A 23,131-nucleotide genomic window follows, 5' to 3' on the forward strand; every position below is an offset into this window, starting at 1 on the left:
GGCGTCCACTAGCGTCTTGACGGTTATGTAGTTGTACGAGAGAGTCGCGTAAAAGACGACGTCGGCCGATATCCTGCCGTAACCAAAGATCCGTGGCAGGCCTTGTATGTCGGCGAGTCTAAAGGATAAGCTAACTTCGTCGGCACCCCCGTGACGATGCCCTCGACGTCCCAGGATGCAATCATCTTTGACGCGAAGCCGACGTGAAGAATAGTTCGCACGCCACTCGACGCGTGGACTGCGTCGTAGCGGATGGAGACCGGGTCGTAGTCGATGATCGAGAGAACCTTGTAATCTCGAGGATACAATTTGACAGGGTAAGACATCTTTACGCCGTAGGTCTGCAGGAACTACTGGCGAGTCGACTACTAGTCGGCTTAAAAAGAATGGACGAGAGAGAGAGAGAGAGAGAGGGAGAGATGGTGAGGAGGGTTTATTCGACGAACTCAAACATTTCCTCCAATCGGCAACGTTCGTTAGGATTTGCGTTTAGCATACGTCGCAACATGCGGTTAATTTTGACAGATTTCACGGTGGCGTCTAATTTTGCATTGAGTTTTCTCTGAAAGGAGGGGACCCTCGACGACGACGACGACGACGACACATTCGTTGTACACGCGTAATAAAGCCCAATCTTGCAATAGTCGATAAAGTCCTTCTTTTCGTGCAGCATGACTCCGACCGCGAGTTCGTACAGTACGGCGCCTAAACTCCACACCAAGAGAAGTTCTGGGTCGTAGCCTTCCATACTTGATTCCGCGACCAGCGATTCGGGCGACGAGTACTCCGTAGTGCAGGTCCGGTGCCTCGGTTTCTTATTGCCGACGAGATGCACCGAGCCCCAGTCGATCACCTGGACGTTTTGCAGGGTCGCATCGACAATCACGTTGCCCGTCTTGAGGTCTCCGTGGTAGACTCCGGCCGAGGCGGCGGCAGTGTAGACGCAGCGCAGGATTCTGGTAAAGATTCGCATAATGTCGGCCTCGTCGAAAGACATCTTGTTCGGACCGTGGATACATTGAAAGAGGTCTCTAGAACCCGTGTCTTCCATTACCATGTAGCCAATCTCCTCCTTGTTCCAGCGAAAGTAACCGTAGTCCAACAGTCGAGGTACGTCGTCGACTCCTCTCGCACATAGGTGCTCGATGACGTCAATCTCGCACATCTTGTTTGTAAAGAGAAAGTCGTAGCCCCACTCTTTGTCGTAGGATATCGGAACGTTCTTTATGACGACCCTCTTGCCAGTGTTCTTGTTCAGGGCAGAGAAAACTTTTCCGAAAGAGCCGGAACCCTTGGATTCCACGATGTGGTACTTGTAAAACATAACTTCATCGGTCGTCATTCTATAGCCACTATCTGTGATCCCGGCGTCTTTATATAGGGTGGGTGACGAAATATACAAAGAAAAATGTTTGATTATTATTCATACGTCGACGACCAGGGCGAAAAATACGTCATAAAGATAGGGCCGTCCACGAACGTGTTAGTCCTAGATTACGATATCTACCTGACAGTGTTCCCACTCGAGTTGTACGTGCTGGTTATATGCGCCGGTTGCAAGCAGATGCCCGAACTGGTGAACCACAGGGAAGACTTCAACGGCTCGACGTTTGTCTTCAAAGACGCGGCGTTTATGCGAGCCGCCTACCTACCGGATCTCGACAAGCTCTACGTGCTGGAGCAGGTCCTGGACTGCATGCTGTTTTGTGCCGAGAGGCAGGTGTATCAGGTTAACCTCTCGCTAGAAATGGTTCATGTCAGCAAGCTCGACCGTCGTAAAGTCTTTGTCTTTGACTGGCATCGGAGCATTTACCTGCAAAACTACGAGTACGTCATCGAACCGGACGAGTATGGCAACGACGCGTCCAGACCGCCCGAACTGCGGCACTCGGTGCCCGACTCGCTAGACTACGAAAAGATTGTTTCGTGGCAGTTTGGTCGCCTGACATACGAATACTTGCTCGAGCGCGAGTTTGTCTTTCCACTCGGCGCGGGTGCCTGTAGGGAAATTGCCGCCCTCAACGAACGATGGATAGACGGCGAGTTCTACGAAGAGATATTTAATGCCGAGAACAAATTGAGGCGTGTCATAGACGTTGGTGTGAAATCCCCCGTGATTCAGCTTTTATTGAAACGCACGCTGCGCGCATGTCCCGCACAGCGCGCCAATCTGAAAGAAATTCAAAGGTTAACGCTTTCTCGCTTCGACGTCCTTGCTTTCCCGCTCGATTTCTTTTTCCGCTGAACGACTTTTCTACGAAAGGTGTTTAGTATGACTTCCTTGTTATTGAATATGGAATAAAAGTCAGCCGCCATGTGTTGGGCGTCTATCTTATTCTTATTCTCTCGCTTCATGTGTAATTGGGCTCTTCCGATTGCGATGGCCATGGCATATTCCAGTATAGTCGCCAATGTCACCGCCGCAGTACTGCTAGTCCTCCACGTGTACATTCGATCCAAGAGGATTCCGTGAATGCGCCCACGGGGTATTATGAGCTTGACCCTTTGCCTCCTGGTCACAGATTGCGTCGACTTCTTCGCCATGTCTGTAAAAAACCAATCTGTGCACGGTTTGGATATCTATCGAGTTATATATTCCATCATGAAGAGACGAGATTTTCATTGCTACATCAGGAAATACACCAAGGATAAGTACGATTGTTCGATCGATGTCCAGGCAGCTGACATCGTGAACGACCTTCTGCACGACACGTTGAACGAGGTGTGTGACAAAACAAGTTAATTGGTCCACAGGTCCAATCGCCAGACCATGAACGCGTCAATGATCGTGTCCGCGATACGCCTCCTCTTAAAAAAGGACATATGCGAGGACTTGGAGATTCAAATCCAAAACAGGTTAAAGGAATATATGAATCACGAGAATAGCGAGTAGTAAAAAAAAACCCACGCTTTACTGTTACTAGTACGCTTTATCTGGAAACATGTCTACGTCCGCTAGCCGGTTTCGTGCGCTGAGTTGCCTGTTCTTCATCGTCTCTATATTATGGATGATATGCGGCATTATGATGTGGAATCAGACAAACTACATAGAGACACGCTCAAATAGCTCCGATCCCATTAGCTTACGCATACAGATATACAACAGCCTCGGCTTTATCATAACTATAGCCATCGTCTGTATTAGTACATACGCAAGCTATTACGAATTCAAAGAAGAACGATCGTTTGCCTCTTTGACATTTCTCGCGATCTTCTACCTCGTATACGTACTAATAAACGGAGCACTCAACGTGGTCGTCTTCTACATATTCAGCAGGACCGAGGTACTCTGTCAAACGTACACAGTGAATCGAACACCGGCGTGCATTGACGTCACCTCAATATGGCCCGGTGACAGAGTTCCGTTGTGTGGATACGACGCGGAAGAGTTTTGCGAAGCTCTCCTTCCGTCCTTTACCTACACGCTGTACGCCGCAACCACCCTGCTCGTGTTTGTCCTGATCGTCACCGAGATATACCACTACGTCGCCTGTTTCATGTTCGTAAAAAACCGAACCGCCAAGGACAATGCGACCGATAATATCGTTCCTTCGAAATACAAGCATTTCGCGCATAGAGACAGTGGTTTCGAAGAAGAGGACGAGCTATACTTTAACTGTAGCGACAGCAAGAAGCCCATCCTCGCGTGATGCCGGACACGCACGTGACGCTCTTTGTCCTGACTGACGATGTGATAGAAGAGAGTATACGCAGCGGAACGATCCGCATCATGTTCGACGTGCGAGAACTGTGCGGAGAGACCAAGCTCGGCAACAACGCTATCCTGGCTCGTCTCTACGATTCGAAATACTTTGGCTTAAACATGTACGATTCTCCAGAGGACATTTGTGACATGTGCAAACAAAACAACGCGAGGTGCCCGGGCCACCCCGCGCTGGTCGACTTGGGATTTCGCTACGTTCTACCCCTGTACGTGGGTAAAATTCAGTCCATGCTGAATACCAAAGACGTAGCATCGCCGGCCGCCGTCGAAGCGTTTCGCATCGCATACCCCGACCAGTACGAGCGCTACACTTCCAGATACCTGGTGGTGAGACCTCCGTGCGCGCGCCTAGAATTTATGAAGGACAAGAACTTGCAGCAGCTGATTCATTCTCAAATCACCTATGAGTCTAGATCTTTAAACGCCATGGTCAACTCTACCTCCCAAAAGAATCACACGTCCAAGCCAAAGACCGTCTACAGGCTTTGCGACTACTATCCGATCCTAAACAAGCTCATCAGCTCCGTAGCAATCTCGTCCGACAACGTGCCCGTCGTAGCTCCCGAGATAAAGGCAAAGATCGTCACGATGATTCACAACATGGCCATAGGCAAAGTCGTCGGCAGTAGAAGCGCCGGCTGCTCTTCGTCCTTGCCTTCCGGCGGAAGCGGCAGCAACGACGCGGCCTCGTCCGTATCTAACACCATGTATATGAGCGTGTCCACAAACAACAACGCCATGATCCCGTCGGACGACATACGGAGGGACGTCGCCTCCAACCGATGCAACGGCTCGGTCACCAACAACATCTTTTCTGGCGGACGCATTCACATGTCCATGCTGGACGTCTTGGCGCACAAAAAGGGTCTCTTTAGACAAATGTACGGAGGCACTAGACCCATCTACACGGTGCGAGGAGTCATAGTGTGCGCCACCGACATTGACCTGTGGCAAGTCGGCGTGCCCCCCAAGGTGTACAACTACGTGCGGAGCAAGGACGTGTTCCTCTGCAGGCACCCGACTCTATACTCGTCGGGAATGCAGCTAATTCAGCCGGTGCCGTACGACGACGACAATCTACTGGTCCTTAGCATCCACCACGAACTCAGCGGCTCCTTTAACCAAGACTACGACGGGGTCGAAATGACGCTGTACGTCTCTTCGACCAGCTACAAGCCCTGCGAGCCCGACGCCATCCTAAACTCCTTACCCGTCCTCTTATTTTCCGAAATTAACGGAATGGGCATAATAAAGTGTTCGTACAATACGGTGATGGCGATATTTGTCTTGACTTCGTGGCCAGACGAACGTCTGGACGACGCCTTCGTAGACTATTTGCGCCGTGCTCGCTCAATCTCCACGAGGCCGCCGCGGACCTATCGGCAGCTGTTTGAGCACGTCACGTACGAGTGGATGTTTGGCGCGTCGCCTGTCAAGCCACGATTCCCCTGGACCTTCGAGAAAATCACGGAGGCCTTTGGAAAGTCCCCGTGGACCAAAAAGACGACGAATCGATTCAATGCGTTCGCGGTCAGGATATGTAAGGGGTACGAAGAAGACTACCTACGCCACAGGGGGTGCGTGACGCGTCTCTGCGACGACTTTATGACGCAGTACGGCTTTGATTTGTCTGCGCAGGAAATGAATCGCTGCAGCAAACTCTTTAAGGCCGAGTTTGGAAAAATACCGGAGCACTTTAAAGACACCAAACGTCAGTTCACTTGCTTCAGGCACTCGGATGCATCGGTCCGTCCATAGTAAATTTCTATTCGCGAAACTACGTACACATGTGCAAAGACGTCGGCGTTTGCGTTTTCGACAACGATGGTGGTGGCGGTAACGGAGACGTGGCGTGCGCGTGGCTCTCCGACTGTCTCTGGGACGGTCTGCGCCCCGTGCAGCAATTCATCATGTCTTGCAACTCGATAGAAAACATGGTGCGCTCCATCGTCTGCACTGGCGAAGGTGGATACTGGCGTCGCTCGGTCCAATTCACTCTCGACGGCCTCTCGGTGCTGGAAACCTACTCTGTGTGCGACGCCGATCACGACGGATTCGTTTACCCGCCCGTGTGCAACGTCGGCGGAGCGGCCAAGTACGTGTCGGGCCAATTCTTCGCACGGTTCGGGATACCCTACTTTGTCAACGGAACCGAGGACGTGTACTCCAAATGCGTCGATTTCGACGCGGGTGTCGTCCTGCGAATCAACGGGACCAGCTTCTTTGTCGACTCGGACGGAGGCCTGGTGCGAGAAACGACCAGCTGCAACTCGCACTATATCGTAAATTCCTTGTTGGCCGTCAATAACCTGCCTTGACAAGGTACGCCTCAATGTCCACCAGTCTACATCTCTCCTCGGGCAACGGGGCCAAGCAGAGCCAAATCAATTCGGCCACGTCCACCGGCGCCGAGTACACAGCCTTGGTGATCTTTGACTCGAGTTTACGAATCGTTTCCTTGGAGGCCCCGACTATTCCACTGGGAAGCAGGTCTTCCTTGGGTCGTTGAAAGAGTATTTTGTGGAAATAAAGTTCGTACAGAAAGACTCCCAGGCTCCATGTCATGAGGAGTTCCGGATTGTAACTCGTCTTGCGGCTGCAGCAATATATGGCCACGACCTCCGGTGACGAATACGCCATGGTCGTCCTGACGGCAGCCGGATCCGAAACGCTCGGTTTGTGTATAGCGGGAGCCAGGTAGGCGCCGCCCAAGTCTATGACCGTACACTTCATGTCGGCGTTCACTACGACGTTGTTTGGCTTTATGTCACAGTGAAAGACGTTGCATTTTTGCACGCACGCGTGTAACGTGCGAAACACTTGCTTAAAAACGCTTCTAAAGTTTATCGAGCTCTTGTCGTGATATAGTATCCGGTCTAGGGGCCTACTCACCGAGTCGGCAAATATTATCGCCGCGCCCTTGTCGAACGCTACCTTACTCAGGCACTGGGGTATGCCCTCGCTTATTCCGCATTTTCTCAAGACCGAGAGGATCGTATACTCGGCGTATATCTCGCTCCCCTTGTTCTTACTCACTTTTATCACCACACTCTGGTCCTTGTTGAACACGAGCCTGTATACTTTAGCATACGACCCCTTGCCTAAAAACACGCACTTCATGCCCGAATATTATTTTTGTAGTGTGTAGAAAAAACTCCCTCGTCGCATCAAGTCTCTCCACAAGATAGTGATATCGCGTCAAATGGAGGAGGTTCATAAATACTACGTCGTCGAAGAGTCAGAGACCGATGGCAGCACGGTCGTGGTCTCGGAAGAACTACGAGATCAGGGGACCTCGATTGCTAAGGTCATTCGCGAATCCATCTTACCACACATAACGGTACCACCACCGGTTTCTTCTCCCGTCTTTATCGAAAACTCCGTCATCTTCCACAAGGACGAGAGCAAAACGGAAGACATTCGGACCATCGGCGCCTTTATCGATTGGCTCAAAGAACATTACATAAAAATGCATTTCAACAAAAGCGAAGACGAAGAAGACGAAGAAGAAGAAGATCCGTCTGAGGAAATAGACGATTGGGATCAACAAGACACCGCAGTCGTCTAGTCATTTAACCCACCCTGCGCCATTTCAATTGCACGCATAAAAATCGCACCTCCACCCATCACTACCATGTCCACGCGCTACTTACCCAACGTGCTCGGCATTCACCACCAGATAAAGGGGATTTAGAGCATTCAAACGGGTGGCGACGTTCGCAACATCCTAAACTCGGCCTACAATGATAACGTCTACATAGAGCGCAAGCTGACCGACGGACATATAGAAAAAACGTTTCTCGGTGACGTTTTCGTGAGCAAAAACGTTTACTGCGTCTATTCCCTGTACGATGATTAATCTCGAATTCGAGCTGGCCAAACGAGGCTACGACGTCGACACGACCTACAGACTGGGCAAGGGCGGCTTCGGAAAAGTCTACGCCGGCAGACGCATCTCCGACAACCTTCCGGTCGCTACAAAATGCATCGACTCGACCATGGTCTGGCACTGGTCGGAATATCGCGTCCCCATGGAAGTCTCCAACCTCCTCAAGGTCAGACTAATTTCGGGTGCAATTTACATGTACGACTGGTTCAAAATCCACCGCGGTGGACCATACGTCATCGTGACCGAGCGTTCCGAAAACGACGTTACCCTCGCAGAGTACCTCGACTGCTACAGACTTCGCGAACGCGAAGCCATTCTACTTTTCATCAAGATAGTCAGAATCGTTTACGACTGCTGGCTACTCTTTGGCCTGCTCCACTGCGACGTCAAAGAAGAAAACGTGCTCGTCGACATCGACACCGGAGACATCAAGCTCATCGACTTTGATTTTGTACTCCGCGACTCGGACAAACCGAAAACCTCCTTTTGCGGAACTCTCGAATATGCGCCGCCCGAATGGTTCCTAGAGCACGAGTATCTTCCCGAAGCCTCGGCTGTCTGGACTCTGGGTCTCTTATTCTTTAGACTCGTCTTTCACGAGTATCCCTTTTGCAGCTTCCAACAGATACGAGACTTTAGCGATCTAAACTACAACCCGATCTTTATTCGCTATAAGCACACCTTTTCGCTAAACACTATTCGGCTCCTGACTAGACTACTGCGGGTCAAGGGCAAGTCACGCATGAGGCTAGTCACCCTCTATAACGAACTTCGTCTCTTGACAAAGTAATCACCACAGGTAGATAAAGAGGTCCGGTATATGTACAATTCTTTATTTACACCTCATAATCTAAACTGTCTAGATATTCTTGTATTTCGTCATAAAGAGACATGGTCTTGCTCCGCTGCTCCTGCAGGGATGGAATCTTGTGACCTGTAAATAAAGGAATATATACAAATTAAAGACCAGTCTCTTTCCTCGTTCTAGACGGTCTTCCTCGCCGAGGCGGTCTAGGACGTTCTTTTAATAGCATTCCGATTTTTACGAGACGCGTCGGATCTTCCATCCCATCAGATACACTCTGCTAGAAAAAAAAAGGTACAACAAGGAGTTATATATGTACACTCACTTTTTGGGGGAAGGATGACCTCCTCGTCGAGCTCTTCAGTCTCCGTCACAACTTTCGCCACCACCTTATTCACCAGGTCCACAAGCAGGCGTTTGACCTCCTCCTCTTCTTCGTCTCCTTCGTGTTGGCAATTGTATTCACACATGGCCTGATGCAGAGCAGTTTCAAAGAAATCTTCTACTTTGTCGCTTTTAGAGTCTTTTTTGTAGACCGAATCAATCAGGTCGGCTACCATTGCCACGTCCTCGTCTGTCATATCTTCACCCGTAACGCTCGAAGGAGTGACTGGAACGTCGTCGTTTAGGGTGATGGCCACTAGTTGTTGTAAAGTGGTAACAGACTCGTATTCCCTTTCCAGCTGCTCCTCCGAGGGAAAGGACGGGGTAGAGCACGATTCCGCTTCCGACAATTTTGACAGAGCTTGAAATGCGCTCTGCATCGGTGAAAAATACGTATTCTTTTTAAGCGGTGCTGTCAGCAATTGACGTAATAACGAATTAGAGTCTTCGCTCACCTCAGACCATGTCGAGGAGGAGTCATCTCCAAAAACTGCCTTAGAAAGGTGATGAGCCATCGGTGGACTAAATGCCGATTGAAGCGATGGGGGACAAAATCCAGAGTGAAGCGATGATGAATAAATATCTGTCGACATCGTCTGCCGATGGTCATTCGATAATACAGAATGAGTGGTGGGTACCGCCGCCGCCGCCACCGGTACTTGTTCCCGATGCCACGTAAATGGGACGTGCACTTCATCGCACTGCCGCAGCGCCGACATTGACGAGGGTAAAAATCGCACAGACTGTGGTGCCACTAGCGCATCTTGACCATGCACCCACGTCGCTGGTAGTGGTAATGTTGGAAGCACGGTCTGTGCCTCCGCCACTGGCACTGTCGGAAAGATCCTGTGGTGTCGGCACTGGCACTGTTGGAGAGAGAGTCTGTACCTGCGCCACTGGCACTGTCGGAAAGACACTTTGTGCTTTCGGCAGTGGCACTGTTGAAGAGAAAGTCTGTGCCTCCGCCACTGGCACTGTTGGAAAGAGAGTCTCTACGTCCGCCATTGGCACTGTCGGAAAGAGAGTCTGTGCTGTCGGCACTGGCACTGTTGGAAAGAGAGTCTCTGCCTCCGCCACTGGCAGTGTCGGAAAGACATTCTGTGCTTTCGGCAGTGGCACTGTTGAAGAGAAAGTCTGTGCCTCCGCCACTGGCAGTGTTGGAAAGAGAGTCTCTACCTCCGCCATTGGCACTGTCGGAAAGAGGGTCTGTGCTGTCGGCACTGGCACTGTTGGAGAGAGAGTCTCTGCCTCCGCCACTGGCACTGTCGTAAAGAGAGTCTGTGCTGTCGGCACTGGCACTGTTGGAGAGAGAGTCTGTGCCTGCGCCACTGGCACTGTCGGAAAGACATCCTGTGGTGTCGGCACTGGCACTGTTGGAAAGAGAGTCTGTGCCTCCGCCAGTGGCACTGTCGGAAAGAGAGTCTGTGCTGTCGGCACCTGCACTGTCGGAAAGAGAGTCTGTGCCTCCGCCACTGGCACTGTTGGAAAGAAAGTCTGTGCCTCCGCCACTGGCACTGTTGGAAAGAGAGTCTCTGCCTCCGCCACTGGCACTGTTGGAAAGAGAGTCTCTGCCTCCGCCACTGGCAATGTTGTATGCACAGTGTGTGGCATCAACATTGGCACTGATGGGAGCACAGCCTCTGGCGCCGACACTGGCACTCTTGGGAAGACAGTCTCTGGCGCCGACAGTGATGGAAGCACAGTCTCTGGCACCAGCACTGATGGAAGCACAGTCTCTGACACCGGCACTGATGAAAGCACAGTCTCTGGCACCGGCACTGATGAAAGCACAGTCTCTGGCACCGGCACCGGCGATCCTGTATGTAGAGTCTGTGGCACCAGCAGTGATGAAAGCACAGTCTCTGGCACCGGCACCGGCGATCCTGTATGTAGAGTCTGTGGCACCAGCAGTGATGGAAGCACAGTCTCCGGCACTGGCACCGGCAATCTTGTGTGTAGAGTCTGTGGCACCAACAGTGATGGAAGCAGAGTCTCTGGAACTGGCACCGGCAATGTTGTATCTACAGTCTGTGGTACCGGCACTGGTGGAAGTAGAGTCTCTGGCACCGGCGCCGGCGATCTTGGATACAGAGTCTCTGGCGACGGCGGCAGTATGAGCTGCGACGGCGACGTCCTGAACTGTGATGGAGAAAATGAGAGCTCGAGCTGCGGACTTGATGGTGATGAAGATGGATGTGGCAGCTCGGACTCGGGCTCTTGCAGGAGCGGTTCGGCGTTGGGCGATGCCTTCGGCACGATCGGAAGTTCGGGCGAAAAGGATAATACTTCCGAGTTGCTCGTGGAAGGAGATGCCGCTGGTCCGGTGAAGGACGAACACTCCGAGAGCTTCGGACTCTCTGGTAGTGGCGTTAACGGCGGCAGGATCGGAGACTTGGGTGAGGGGGTGATTGATTCCGCGTTAACCGCGGAAGACGATACCACCGGTCCGGTGAAAGACGAGCACTCCGACTCTGACAGCCAGGGACTTTCTGGTATTGGCGTTGACGGCTCGTCCGACCAGAACGGACTTTTACTTTTTTGGGCTTCGACCATTTCGTCATCCGTTGAATCGGATAGAATTTGTCTCCGACGTTTCACAATGGGCCTAATTAGAGAATCCGGAGATGATGTCGATGAAGATCTGTTCTGGTCGTCATCCGAGTCGATATCAATAATTTCGTTTTCAGAATAGTATACAGGTTTCTTTGGAATCGGTCCGCTGTCAGAATCGGAGTCTAGACAATTCTTCCGTTTCCTGAAAGAAGAGGTGTACCGCACGATTTCTTCTTCCTCGCTGTCCGACGAATCAATTTTGGATTTTGGCACTCCTGCGTTCTTCAATACCATCTCGGTTGCAATATCCAATTCGTCATCGTCCGAATAAGAGTCTTTGTTGCCAGATTGGACGCTTTCGGATTTTTTCGCGGAGCCCGGGCTACTAATCGAGTCGTCCTCGATCCCTTCAAACACCTCCTGGCTAGACAACGTGGCAAATACCAATCGCTGTTCGTCGCCGGTAGGCGTCGACTCAGCAACAGGTTGCTGGAAGCCAATCGTTGTCCGAACCGTGTCCATGATAGAAGCGTTTTTGAAAAACCTGCTCGGCATCATGGTATTGGCCACGTTCATCGACGTGGCCAGGAGGGTCGGATATTGCTTCGACCATAGGTCGAGCAATTCCTCGGTCAGCACCTCGTCCTCCCTCGTACTGAAATAAATGAAGAGACCGAGGACGAATGGCCACAGAGTGGTCGCATCGAAATATTTCTTCACAAATGCTTCGACGGTCGCCTCTTCTTCGAAATTGCACAGGTGCATAACGAAGACGCGGCGACTAGACTTTTGAGAAATTTTGGTCACTACTTTGGTATATTCGGTCACGCAGGAGAAACCGAGAAAGGTTTTCAAAGCCTTAATGTTTTTCGGAGTTTTAAGAGTATCATAATTATCCAGGCGGCCGTAATTCAGGTCCTCCTGCGACGCCATGTTATGACGTATTAGTACGGATGAACATGTGGCGGCAGCGTTACAATTGAATGGTCGCAGGAGGTCCGATATTAAATTATAAAAGGCCGCCAGGATAGATTCGTTTTTAGACTCGACAACGAGGCGACAATCCCACACCCGCCGTTTTTCAATAATAACATACAATACATAAAAAAATAAAGATGTCATCAATTCCGATGTCTCCCGAGCGACAGACTCGTACTCCGTGGAATAAAAAAGTCCTCTAGAGAATTCTGCAACATCAAAGTCCCCAATTGATAGGCCGACCCCGGAGATGTAAACCCATGGATCGGTCAAAATGCTCGGATACTCTATGAGTTGCGCCAATTTAGATTTTTTTCTATCCGTCATTTTCCGACTTTCAATATTTGCAATTACATTCACGCATTGATTAAATTCCGACGAATAAAAAAACACAGATTTATACACCAATGTTTTAATGGATTCGCAAATGTAATTTACCATGAGGGCCCTATCCTTTTCAATATTAATACTTAGCCAATAAACTCGGCGAGTTCTCGGCGCATCGTCAACGACGTTAGCGCTGGTAAGATGAAATATTGCAGGAGAATTACCTTATTAGTTTTATCTCTGCTATCGTGACTGAACGTGTAGCTATAAGGATAAAATACTTTACCCTTGTAGCCGTTAAACATATTTAAAACAACGTGGGCGCGATTGCATTCATACCCTTGATAGTGAGTGAGCAAAAGAGGTTGCACCACGTGTTTAGGTTTTTCACGTGCGCCACGATAAAATACCCAATTTTCGCTGGAGTCTCCGTCCACCGGCAGCCAAACGGAATAGGGGGCCGACGCTACAGAATCCTCGAGAAACTTTAACAATTCCTTCGTTACATGTCTCTCGCTCATCATGCGGGCCACCTCTTCGTTAAGGTAATCGATGAATAAATGCCTTAAAGAATCAACGGGAGAATTGTCCAGATTAGCTATGGACCACATGACGAAATGAATTAATAAAATGATAAGAGAAGGAGATGGTTTCACCGGTACCGTTAGGAGGTCGTAGTCTTGCGGCATCTCCTTCCACGTCCTCGGAACGACGCCGGGAATGAATTTCACTTTGTCCTTGGTCATTTTCTTTCGCTTCAAACTTTCAAATACTTTCATACTGGTCGAGGCTGGTATGGTCGAATGATTGAAGGTTGCTTTCACCGGCGTCTTTAGATGATGGCCCGGAGCTTCTAGTCGTGCCGTCGGCATTGGAAATCGCCTGGACTCCATGTCTGCCAGTAGTAGTAGTCCTGTCGTTGCTGCGAGGGAGAGGGTAGGCTAGTAGTCGGTGGTAGTGTGTCGCCCGTTTTATACCTCACTAAGACCCCCCTCTCACAGCCCATGTGACTCTCTGGTGGCGAGCTATTAGTAGCATTGACGTCAAAAACCACTCGAATAACAACCAACCTTGCATATTTCCATATCGCGTTACCGCTCGACATCTGACCTTGGCGATGAGACTCGCGTGAATGTAAGATCAGTTCCACGAACACTCGACAGTTATCAGTGACCAGACTTTGAACATAAATTAATTTCTAGAAAACATTTTGAGACGAAACTTAGTGTCTGTCCTGTGCTGGCTTGCTGATACGACTACCACGAAAATGTTCTCATTTATATAATCCCTTCTATGAGTCACTTTGTTTAAGCTTAAATTGAAACTACTTCATATCCATTGTCTTGTCAACTTTTTAACTTTCCCTGGTCATTACCACCACCCTTAGTAACACTATGGTTCAACACTCTTCATTCTAAAAGTCAAAAATATTAAAGGGGTGCTTTTGTTTCTACCTAAATTTTTGTCTTCAAAGTTAGCGTCCCGACGCAACACGAAGGTTAAAACACTCTTAGTCACAAAATATTAAAGGGGTGTTTTTGTTTCTACCTAAATTTTTGTCTTCAAAGTTAGCGTCCCCACGCAACACGAAGGTTAAAACACTCTTAGTCACAAAATATTAAAGGGGTGTTTTTGTTTCTACCTAAATTTTTGTCTTCAAAGTTAGCGTCCCCACGCAACACGAAGGTTAAAACACTCTTAGTCATAAAATATTAAAGGGGTGTTTTGTTTCTACCTAAATTTTTGTCTTCAAAGTTACCGTCCCCACGCAACACGAAGGTTCAACACTCTTAGTCACAAAGGGCAAGATGCCTTAGACTTTCCACGTTCCTCTCTCCCCCCCCCCACCCCCCATACAACTATCAGCCTGTAGCAACAGCGCTCTTAGTCAGAAAGGGCAAGATACCTTAAACTGTCCACGTTCCTCCTTACCCTCACCCACACCCCCCCACCCCCCCTCCCCCCTCCCCCCCTCTCCCCCACCCATACAACTATCAGCCTGTAGCAAACAGCGCTCTTAGTCAGAAAGGGCAAGATACCTCAGACTGTCCACGCCCCCCCCCCCCCTCCCCTCCCCCCCTCCCCCCCATACAGCTATCAGCCTGTAGCAACAGCGCTCTTAGTAACAAAGGTCAAAATCCATACAAGATTGTTGCTTTGCTCCTCCCCCTCCACTTAAAATTGTTATCATCTAAAGCCGAAATATGCGTATATCTTTTGTGTACTTACTGACGTCAGCTATATGGATTGCAACGCCCCCTTTAGTGTATATATATATATATATATATATTGCGAGTAGTGTTACACATCACGACACGACGACTAGTACTAGTACCGACGAAGATGCAGGACGTAATTGCAAGGTTCCGAACTTTCGAGGGTTGCCAAATGCAATACCCGACACCTAGGTGTATGGCATTTGCCGGCTTCCGTCGCCTCCTCGGGGTAAATTTCTGCCAAGATTGCAACCTCGTTGTGACAGACGAATACCTGAGACTCTCAAACTCCAACGCCTCGGCATTGGGAATGTGGGTGCATCCACATAAACTCCACGCCGCCGCATCTCCAGACTGCAAATTTATCAAGACATATCGGGACCCACGGCTGTTTGTGGATTTCGACCCAGTAGTCTACGAGTCACCAGTTCACCCCACCATGTGCAACGTTATGGACAGAATGACGTCATTTGGAAGGTATTCCAAGTACTACAAAGAGTTTGCAAACGCCGGATTCTTTATGAGAGAATGCGAGACAGCCGAAGGAGACGTCACCTGCTTTTATTGCGGAATGCAGGCGTGGATGGGAAACTTCAACGAAGAAGACCCCTGGGTGCTTCACGCTCGGCACTCGCCGCACTGCTTCGTCCTCCGAATGCTCAAGAGCGAGGATTTCATCCGAAAGACTGTGACGGACTATAGATTAAGTGAACGATTCTGGGCACTGGCGCTCCCCGAGGTGAAGAGTCTCTTGATGGAGCGAACGACTCGTTCCAAGACACTGGACTATCTCAGAATGTATTGTGACCTGTCGCGGCCGGACAACGTGAGGGACTTTGTGGCTGCAATTTCGGACAAGGGATACTACGACTTCCGAGTGCCCGCCAGACTATTGAATCCTGTGGTGATCGCTCCGCCGTGCGTCCCTCTGGTTGACGGAAGAGAAGACGTCGACGCTCCCGACGAATAATAACAATAAATCGCAATCAAACAAAATATGGTCCAAGTTTCTTTTCCAATCTGGTCCAGACTAGAAGTGGTCTGTCGACCCTTTTAAAGAGTTCTTCGATAGAGTGGGGATGCGAGAGAACGAAATGTAGAAATTTACGTTCTTCTGGATCGGCGTACACGTAGGGGTTGGTGCGAAGGGACTCGAGTTTGTTTTTTACGCGGAGTAACCAAGCGACGCCTATATCTTCTCGTCAGCCATCGTGTAGCGTCTTTAACTTTATGATTAGGGAACGAAAGTCAAAGTGGCCGTGCACGGCAACGAAGCGATTAAAGTTGCGAACAGTTGCCTCGTAGTCTGACGAATTGAGGAGATAGTCCCACAAGCGCTGCGCCATCGGCACGGTTCGCACAACTTTTTCGTAAAACGCAGACTTTGCGTACTGTTTCTCGACGTTCAGCATGTAATGGAGGTCGCGGAGCCAGTCTCTGTCGTCGTCGCAGCGTGTCTGTGAACGTCTGGCGGCGGTCTCGTACTCCTCGACCTCGTAGACGCTGGTTGCGCCACCGTCGTGTCGCATAATGGCCTCGAGTGGCGAGAGCCTCGTTGCTTCCACAATCAGGACTCGAACGCGATGCGACATGGGCGTTTTCGTAATCAGGGTCTCGATATGACAGGCGTTGTCGCGCAAAATGCACAGGGCCGTGTAAACGCGCATCGTAAAGTTTACCCACTGCGTTCCCTCGTTGCGGAATTATCTTAGCGCCTCGGGTAGCACGCGGGTCCAGTCGGTCGTCACCAAAGACGCGTAGCGAAAAAAGTCTTGTAGACTCCTCTTATCGCCGCGAAGCCAGAACCACACTCTGACTAGGGCTGGGTTCGTCTTTTCGTAGAGGAGATGCGAATAAAGGTAACCCAGCACCCGCTCGCTACCGTGTACATTTTCGGGACGCATCATGCGAAACACTTCCATCGAGGGACTAGTCCCGGTCGGCGGATCATTGTCCTTGAGAAACTCGTACACGTCGATGGGCACGTCCCCGCTCGAAAACTCCTTTCCCGTGGTGGAATAGACGAGTTTCCCGTAAAGTCTAAACACGACGTCCGCGTCGTAGTCGTGCTTCCTCAGGAGCTCGGCTGCCACCAGTTCTCGCCACAAGTGCTTGCACACCCAGGTGTTTGCGGCGCGCGCAATCGCACGCAGCACAACCTCGGAGGCCTCGTTCCCGGCCGATACTCTGCCTTCGCGCCTCTCCAGAAAACCAAACACGTCCGCGTGCTTGTCCAAGAGCCGCTCGGCTATCGCGGTAGTCTTTTCGATCACGGTGGTCCACAGATCCATGTCGTGAAACACCGACCCGTAATCCAAATTGTCTTTTGAAGAAGAAGTTTCTCTAAATACGGAGCTCATTGCGTCTTCTTCCGTTTCGGCGTCGCACACGAGCTCAAACAGTTTCACCGCCGCGTCTCCGTGTGCGAGTTTGGCCGCGAGGCTCGGATGGACGCGCTCGCTCCAGTCTGTTCCCGGGATCCGTTCGCGAGGCATCCGCCTGACTCTCTTGATCAGGCCGGCCCAATCCAGCCTGTAGTTTTCAAACGTGGACACCGCCTCACGGTATCGCTCGAACAGCCCTAACAACCTACGCTCGTCCTTCCGCAACTCGTTTATAAATTCGATCACGGTAGGGTTCAGTTCGCAAACCACGCCCTCGGCCAGCACGGTGGCCATGAGTTTAACGTCGATCCAATCGTTTCGGTAATTGAAGGCCCGAGAATGAGAGGTCATCATGGTGTCGTACTCTTCTTTCGAATAATACTCGCGCATCCGCCGAAAAAACCACTCGCAGACGGTGGACCGCTTCGCGAATGTCTTGGCCGCTTCCACGACCCTGACGAGAAAGTACTCGTCCAGGTCGGGGTGATCGTCCACGTAATTCAAGAGCGGAACGTTGGACCGAGCGTCCTTCAGGGTCTTCTCCATTATTTCGCACACCAGGGCGGCCAGCTCGTGGTTGCCCGCCGCCAACAGAGCGTACTTGCGAAGAATCTCAACGTCTCTCTGAAGTGGCGGCGGGGGGAAGCGCCCAAAGAACACGTTTAGAGCCGTCTGTGTCTTTTCAATCGTGCGAACGCAAGCGACGTGCGCGAGAAGAAACCTCATACTGTCGACCGCGTCTCTGACATTTGCGAACGTTTTGGCAAAGGCACTCGGGTCGCACGACTCGCCCAGTTTGGCTCGAATCTTTGCCAGGGCCTCGGCCGCGTGTAGAACCCTGCCTCTGTAATCGGCGTCCGAGAGCACCACTTGCTTGACGACGCGATAATACAGACTACACAATTCCGGAGGAAACACGCCGAGTATCTCGTTGTACAAGTTCTTTACCGACGACACCGTTTTGAGGAGTTGCACTATCTCGGCCGTGTTGTAACCTCTTTCCGTGGCCAGAGTGGACAGCCACTCTTTGGGCGACCGCGTTCCGCGCGTCGTCTCCAACGCCGCGTGGTATCCAAATACCCCGTGGCGGTCTTCCGTGTAGTCGCTACCAACTCCCGTCAGAAAACCCCAGTGCTCTCCGAACGTAGTCAGGCGGCCCACTTCTTCGATCACGGTCCGCGTCCTATTCAAGCTTTCTCTGATATTGTCTTCCAGTTCTGACAACTGCGATTTATTTAACGCACCGGTACGCACGATTGCGGCCCTGAGGTTCTCGTTGTCGATGGTCGCGTCCAGAGGCACGGGCGATATTCGCTCCTTGGCTCTGTGCATGTGATCGATGGCATCGTCCGTAAATACCTTACGAACGTGTGCCTCGTAAGCCGCCAACGAACACACCAGGGTCTCGGCGTGAGGCACGTACACTTCAGCTAGAGACTCCTTCGACACCGTTCTGCCGTCGCGCATTGCCTCGAATTCGTCGTAGAGGCCGGCCTGCGCGCTAACCGCGTTCAACGTCTTGGCGAATGGCATACAGTCGCGCTGGTAGTAGTAGTTGGTCAGGTGGTTGGGAAAATCTCTCCCGACCGCAAACGCCGCAGACAACACGGCCCGATGCTTTTCAAAGAGAGCGGCCCCTTCGCGTATCCTGTCGGCGATTCTAGCTAGTGTCGCTCCAAACTCGGCCAACTCGTCGGACGCCACTCTGCCTAGGACGTCCTTGGAGGCTCGCAAAAACTCTTGGTCCGCTTCGAGGGATCTGACTCGCGCGCTAGTTTGGGGCACCACGGCTAGGATCTCTCGCCTAGACTCCACGTGCGTCTCGTACTCTGCGTCGTAGATACGGTAGTGCTTTGAGGCTCGTTCGTAAGACGCCACGGCCTCGTTCAACTCCCCAGTGGTGTTCAAGTCTAGGCTTTGGACAAGAGACGCGAGGGAATTTTTGACACAAGCATCGTAAAAGGCCAGAAACACTTTATATTCGCGAGCGTTGGCGACTCCCGACTGGATTCCGCCCGATTCAAAGTCCGGGTGTCGCGAAATGTAGTCGATAACGCGAGATGGAAGTCGAACGCATATCCTCTGTCGTTCGCTCTTTAGAAAACGCAAGACTCGTCCGACCTCCCTCAACCGATCCAACAACTGTTGCGCGTCTTTGAAGGAAACGAGCCTGTTGTTTTGCGCCCGGTTGCGCAGGCGTTCGTACTCTTTTAAGTCCTCGTCAAATTTTGTCAAGCCGTTCTTCTTTAACTCGTCCACCGCGTCGGCAATTTCTCGGTCGGACTTGGCCACCCCTATCACGCGCTCGTTCGCCTTCACTATCCCTTCGAGTCTAGATAGGTCGATCCATAACGTCTCGAATAAAGAGTCTAGAAACTCGATCCTATCACCACTCTGCAAAGACGCGTGTTTCTTTAGGTAGACGTCGATCCATTCGACCAGGTCCTTCTCTCGTAGAGCCAAAAAATCTAGAGTTTGTTTCTGGGCACCGTATTGCAGGGCGACTGGTTTCCAATCGCGCACGTACAAGGCGTCCCGCACGTTTTCAAAGACTCGCATCCTGGCTTCCTTCTCAAAGAGAACCTTTACATAGTCGCCCGTGTGCCGGAGCGCGTCCGCGTCCAAAGTCGCGAGCGCGTCGGGAGAAGCTATCGCTTCCAACACCCCCGTCGTCCCGTCATCCGAGTCGGCGTACGCCCTGGCCAGCGGATCGGTTCTCCTCACGCTCTTCGCGTAAGGCGTCAGGTGCGACTCTATCGCATGAGTCACCTCCTTGGTTTCTCGCACCATTGTCGCTACGAATCGGGCCATCTCGGTAAAGTCGCGCGTACTCTGTTGCACGTCGAGGTCGTCCGTAGAGGTGCGTCGGCCCAATACGTCCGTGAGGAAAAGATACTTTTTGGTCCGCGCAATCCGAGCTCGCAACACATTTTCCTCGAACGGCGTCCCGATTCCACGTATGGGCGCGACAATCTTCCTCTCGATGATCGCCCTGCGATCCTTCAAAAATTGCATCTCGGTCGCGTACGCCTCGCCATCGCTCTCGTCGCACACGTATCTGGGCAGGACCCAGTTTGAGTACCAATCGTCGAATCCCGACCTCGAAGATGCAGCCAACGGAGCATCCGAGTTCGGCCACCGGGCCGCGGCGGATCGTGCCGACAAAGAAGAAGATAGGAAGACGAACAAGTCTCGAGTAAACGGCTTGCTTCTCTTTTCAATCAATAAAGATTTTATTCGCAGAGACTCGTTCCATGCGTCCACCTTACTCTTGACGGCGCGGGCCGAACGCAGCGTCGACAAGACGCTAAACACTGTGCCAACGACGGGCTCCGCGTTTAGGTTAGGACAGGTGTCGATGTCAGTGTCTGCTTTCGCGGATCGCGACGCTTCCCTCGTCGCGTCCAATTCCGCCAATAATTTCGAATACAACTTCAAATCCCTTTCCAGGTGCAAGTGCCGATACTCTACCGCATCTGCGTCGTCTTCCTTTAGGTCCGACATTGAATTGCCCAGCGATTCGTCCGAGTAGATTCTGGTCACTAACTTTGCGGGCGATTCGTCTTCGGCGCGACGGTGCGCGAGGATGGACTCGTAGATTGCTACGTATTCCCGAGCCAGAGACGCGCGCTTGGGTTGTACCTTGTCCTTCAGACGAACAATTTCTTTCCGACAAGATTCCCACGTCGCGGCAGGCAAGGTGCGGTGCAAGCCCTCCCTGTACGCTCGCGTGACGGCGACAAAGTCGGAATTGGCAGCCGCCTCGTACGCCTCGGCGCGAGGTTCCGTGATCAAACGTTCGGCGTCCAGAGCCGACGAAATGTCTAGCGTCTTTTTGCGATCTTCGTACGCCGCGACGAGAGACCGACTCGCCTTTTCCCAGTCTACCCGAGAGTCGAAGACTCCCTCCAGCCACTTTGGATACGAGACGGTCTCCGTGTCAAATACAGTCTTTGGCACGTCAGGTGCATCTGTAATGTCCCACAGTTTGAGCTGCTTCACTATTCCGAATATCTTGTACTTTTCAAAGACTTTGTACATTGCCAGGTAGTTTTTGGCGTCCCTACACATGTTCAATAGCTCGGAAACGAAGCTTCGAGTCAGGTCGGCGTGATGACGCTTAATCAGGTCTTTTTGCGACATTGTCGTCAATTCGATTCGCTTTAGAAAATCGAGCACTCTCGCGTTATCGCCTCGCTGCGGCCAGGGAGAAAGCTTCAGGTCCCGCGTTAGCCTTTCGACGTGTCGAGAGCAGTCCATCAAGTCCGTTTCTTGGCCCAGAGCCTCGTATATTTCGGCCTTTCGCCGAACGTAGGCCGCTCTCTTTGCGTGGGCGTTTGCGATCCTGTCCCAGGGAAAGGTGGCCACAACGTCGATGGCGCCTTCGCGTATTATCCTGGCGAGGTAATCGTCTTCTCCGGTAACGCCGTCCTCGTACTGACGAACGTACTCTCCGTCCGGAGAGTGCATGCCCCAGTCACGCAGAGACTCTCTGTAGCGCTTTTCGTTTTCCACCAACTCTCTAATCTTGGCGACTTTCTCGGTCACGGTGGCCAGCGTGTCCTTTGGCGAGATCATTTCCGTGTTTAGCCACTTGGCGTAATTCCGACCGGCACGTTCGATCGCCTTACGTACCTCTTCCGATCCGTGCACTTTGAGATTTTCGACTCGGGTCAGGTCGGGAAACTCTTTGCGGACCGCGTCGACCATCTGCGCGTAGGCGGCGTGGCACGCCAGCCACGCCTCTAGCTCTGGTCTCAGGTCCGTCTCGTCGGCGAAATCGAGAAAGAGACGCTCCCTAAAAGTTTCCAGAACTGTGTCCTCTAGCCGTAGAAATCGGCGGTCCACGCACTTTTCCGCGTATTTGGCCTCGCGCAAAAACTCGAAAAAATCGACCGTCACTCTTTCGCGCAAGAGCCTCCACATGGCGTCGTAAGATTTTGCGACGAGTTTGCGAGCGACGTCGGCGTCCTCGTTCGCCACGGTCCAGCGGATAAATTCGATTTTCCAGTCGTCGTCGTCTTCCGCATCGACCATCTTCAGCAGACTCGACACCTTGAATCTAGACAGTTTGGAAGAGACGGCGCTTTGCGAAACGCGCAAGGTGCCGACGAGATTGCGCAGGTAGACCCTCACTCGAGCTTCCAGACTAAACTGCTTGGTCTTCCAGTACGCCGTTCGCGCCGCGTGCAACAGCTCGGTGATTTGCGCGACCCCGAGGTCTCGATGCAGCTCCCAATAGTTTTCGCCATTTGCCGATCTCGTCGAAAAGAGATTGTTTACGCTTTCGCGCGACGCCTCGGTGGACGGAAAAAAGGAAGCGCGGTGCTTGCCCCACGTCGCGACGTGTTTCACGTACTCCTTGTTCGCCTCTATCAGTGTAGCGACCGCCGACCGAGCTCGCCTCACAATCTCCGAGTGCCGCTCGAAATTCTCGTGCGCCTTTCGAATGCGATCAAACTCCACCGTCGCTACAATATCGTACGGGGCTTTGATTTTGTCCAACAAATCCTTGTCGAAACCCTCGTGCTCGCCAAAGGCGACTGGGTCCTTTTCGTGCGTCTGCGGGTATCTATCGATGGGTCCGCTCATTCCCCACTCGCGGATCTTATCTCTACGTTCGCGCTCCGTAGTCATTAGGGATTTGAGTTCGGAAACATTTTTGCGCAGCGTCTGCAAGTTACACTTCGACTGGCTAATTATCTTTTCGATCCATAGTTCGGGCGCAGCGTTCATGGTGGCCAGGATCGCGTCGTTCCAAGTCTTTAGGTTTGGTACGCTCGAAGGCAGTTTCACGAGCGGAGGGGCACTAAGCAGGCCGCTGTCACCGAGAAACTTTCTCATGTTTTCGTAGTCTCTGTGGCGTTCCTG

The 23,131-nt window shown here is 51.6% G+C and overlaps 6 protein-coding genes across 7 annotated transcripts; 2 read left to right on the plus strand and 4 right to left on the minus strand.

The window, feature by feature from the left end:
• Positions 1-433: 433 nt before the first annotated feature.
• Positions 434-1,342, minus strand: LOC115308930 (CBL-interacting serine/threonine-protein kinase 26-like). The gene has a single exon (XM_029967053.3). The coding sequence runs from the start codon at positions 1,340-1,342 to the stop codon at positions 434-436; it is 909 nt and encodes a 302-aa protein (XP_029822913.3).
• A 6,233-nt stretch (positions 1,343-7,575) lies between these two features.
• On the plus strand, positions 7,576-8,403 carry LOC120844840 (serine/threonine-protein kinase pim-1-like). The gene has a single exon (XM_040216793.2). The coding sequence runs from the start codon at positions 7,576-7,578 to the stop codon at positions 8,401-8,403; it is 828 nt and encodes a 275-aa protein (XP_040072727.2).
• Positions 8,404-8,425: 22 nt separating this feature from the next.
• Positions 8,426-9,324, minus strand: LOC121834205. The gene is made up of 2 exons (XM_042287951.1): positions 8,744-9,324; positions 8,426-8,547 (listed from the first exon to the last, which is right to left on the minus strand). Exons 1-2 carry the CDS (start codon positions 9,315-9,317, stop codon positions 8,450-8,452), a joined length of 672 nt encoding a protein of 223 aa, XP_042143885.1. The 5' UTR covers positions 9,318-9,324; the 3' UTR covers positions 8,426-8,449.
• A 14-nt stretch (positions 9,325-9,338) lies between these two features.
• Positions 9,339-12,775, minus strand: LOC121834204 (mucin-2-like). The gene has a single exon (XM_042287950.1). It carries the CDS (start codon positions 12,772-12,774, stop codon positions 9,496-9,498), a length of 3,279 nt encoding a protein of 1,092 aa, XP_042143884.1. The 5' UTR covers position 12,775; the 3' UTR covers positions 9,339-9,495.
• Positions 12,776-14,766: 1,991 nt separating this feature from the next.
• On the plus strand, positions 14,767-16,072 carry LOC121834202. Its single transcript, XM_042287947.1, has one exon. It carries the CDS (start codon positions 15,004-15,006, stop codon positions 15,844-15,846), a length of 843 nt encoding a protein of 280 aa, XP_042143881.1. The 5' UTR covers positions 14,767-15,003; the 3' UTR covers positions 15,847-16,072.
• A 323-nt stretch (positions 16,073-16,395) lies between these two features.
• LOC121834203 lies at positions 16,396-17,185 on the minus strand. Of its 2 annotated transcripts, none has more exons than XM_042287948.1 (2): positions 16,775-17,185; positions 16,396-16,527 (listed from the first exon to the last, which is right to left on the minus strand). In XM_042287948.1, exons 1-2 carry the CDS (start codon positions 17,165-17,167, stop codon positions 16,483-16,485), a joined length of 438 nt encoding a protein of 145 aa, XP_042143882.1. In that variant the 5' UTR covers positions 17,168-17,185; the 3' UTR covers positions 16,396-16,482. The 2 variants fall into 2 exon arrangements, with proteins under 2 accessions (XP_042143882.1, XP_042143883.1); XM_042287949.1 differs by having other exon boundaries at positions 16,396-16,524; positions 16,772-17,185.
• Between the last annotated feature and the right edge of the window lie 5,946 nt (positions 17,186-23,131).

This window comes from Ixodes scapularis, unplaced genomic scaffold (assembly GCF_016920785.2).
Source record: "Ixodes scapularis isolate PalLabHiFi unplaced genomic scaffold, ASM1692078v2 ptg000597l_1___fragment_2___debris__unscaffolded, whole genome shotgun sequence".
In the NCBI taxonomy this organism is placed as follows: Eukaryota; Metazoa; Arthropoda; class Arachnida; order Ixodida; family Ixodidae; genus Ixodes; species Ixodes scapularis.

Coding starts and splice junctions, on each gene's coding strand:
- LOC115308930 (XM_029967053.3), bottom strand. CDS start 1,342: ATGACGACCGATGAAGTTATGTTTTACAAGTACCACATCGTGGAATCC.
- LOC120844840 (XM_040216793.2), top strand. CDS start 7,576: ATGATTAATCTCGAATTCGAGCTGGCCAAACGAGGCTACGACGTCGAC.
- LOC121834205 (XM_042287951.1), bottom strand. CDS start 9,317: ATGGCTCATCACCTTTCTAAGGCAGTTTTTGGAGATGACTCCTCCTCG. Junction 8,548..8,743: donor GGTCATCCTTCCCCCAAAAA/GTGAGTGTACAT, acceptor CTTTATTTACAG/GTCACAAGATTCCATCCCTG.
- LOC121834204 (XM_042287950.1), bottom strand. CDS start 12,774: ATGGTAAATTACATTTGCGAATCCATTAAAACATTGGTGTATAAATCT.
- LOC121834202 (XM_042287947.1), top strand. CDS start 15,004: ATGCAGGACGTAATTGCAAGGTTCCGAACTTTCGAGGGTTGCCAAATG.
- LOC121834203 (XM_042287948.1), bottom strand. CDS start 17,167: ATGGATCTGTGGACCACCGTGATCGAAAAGACTACCGCGATAGCCGAG. Junction 16,528..16,774: donor AAGTGTTTCGCATGATGCGT/CCCGAAAATGTA, acceptor GCGTTTACACGG/CCCTGTGCATTTTGCGCGAC.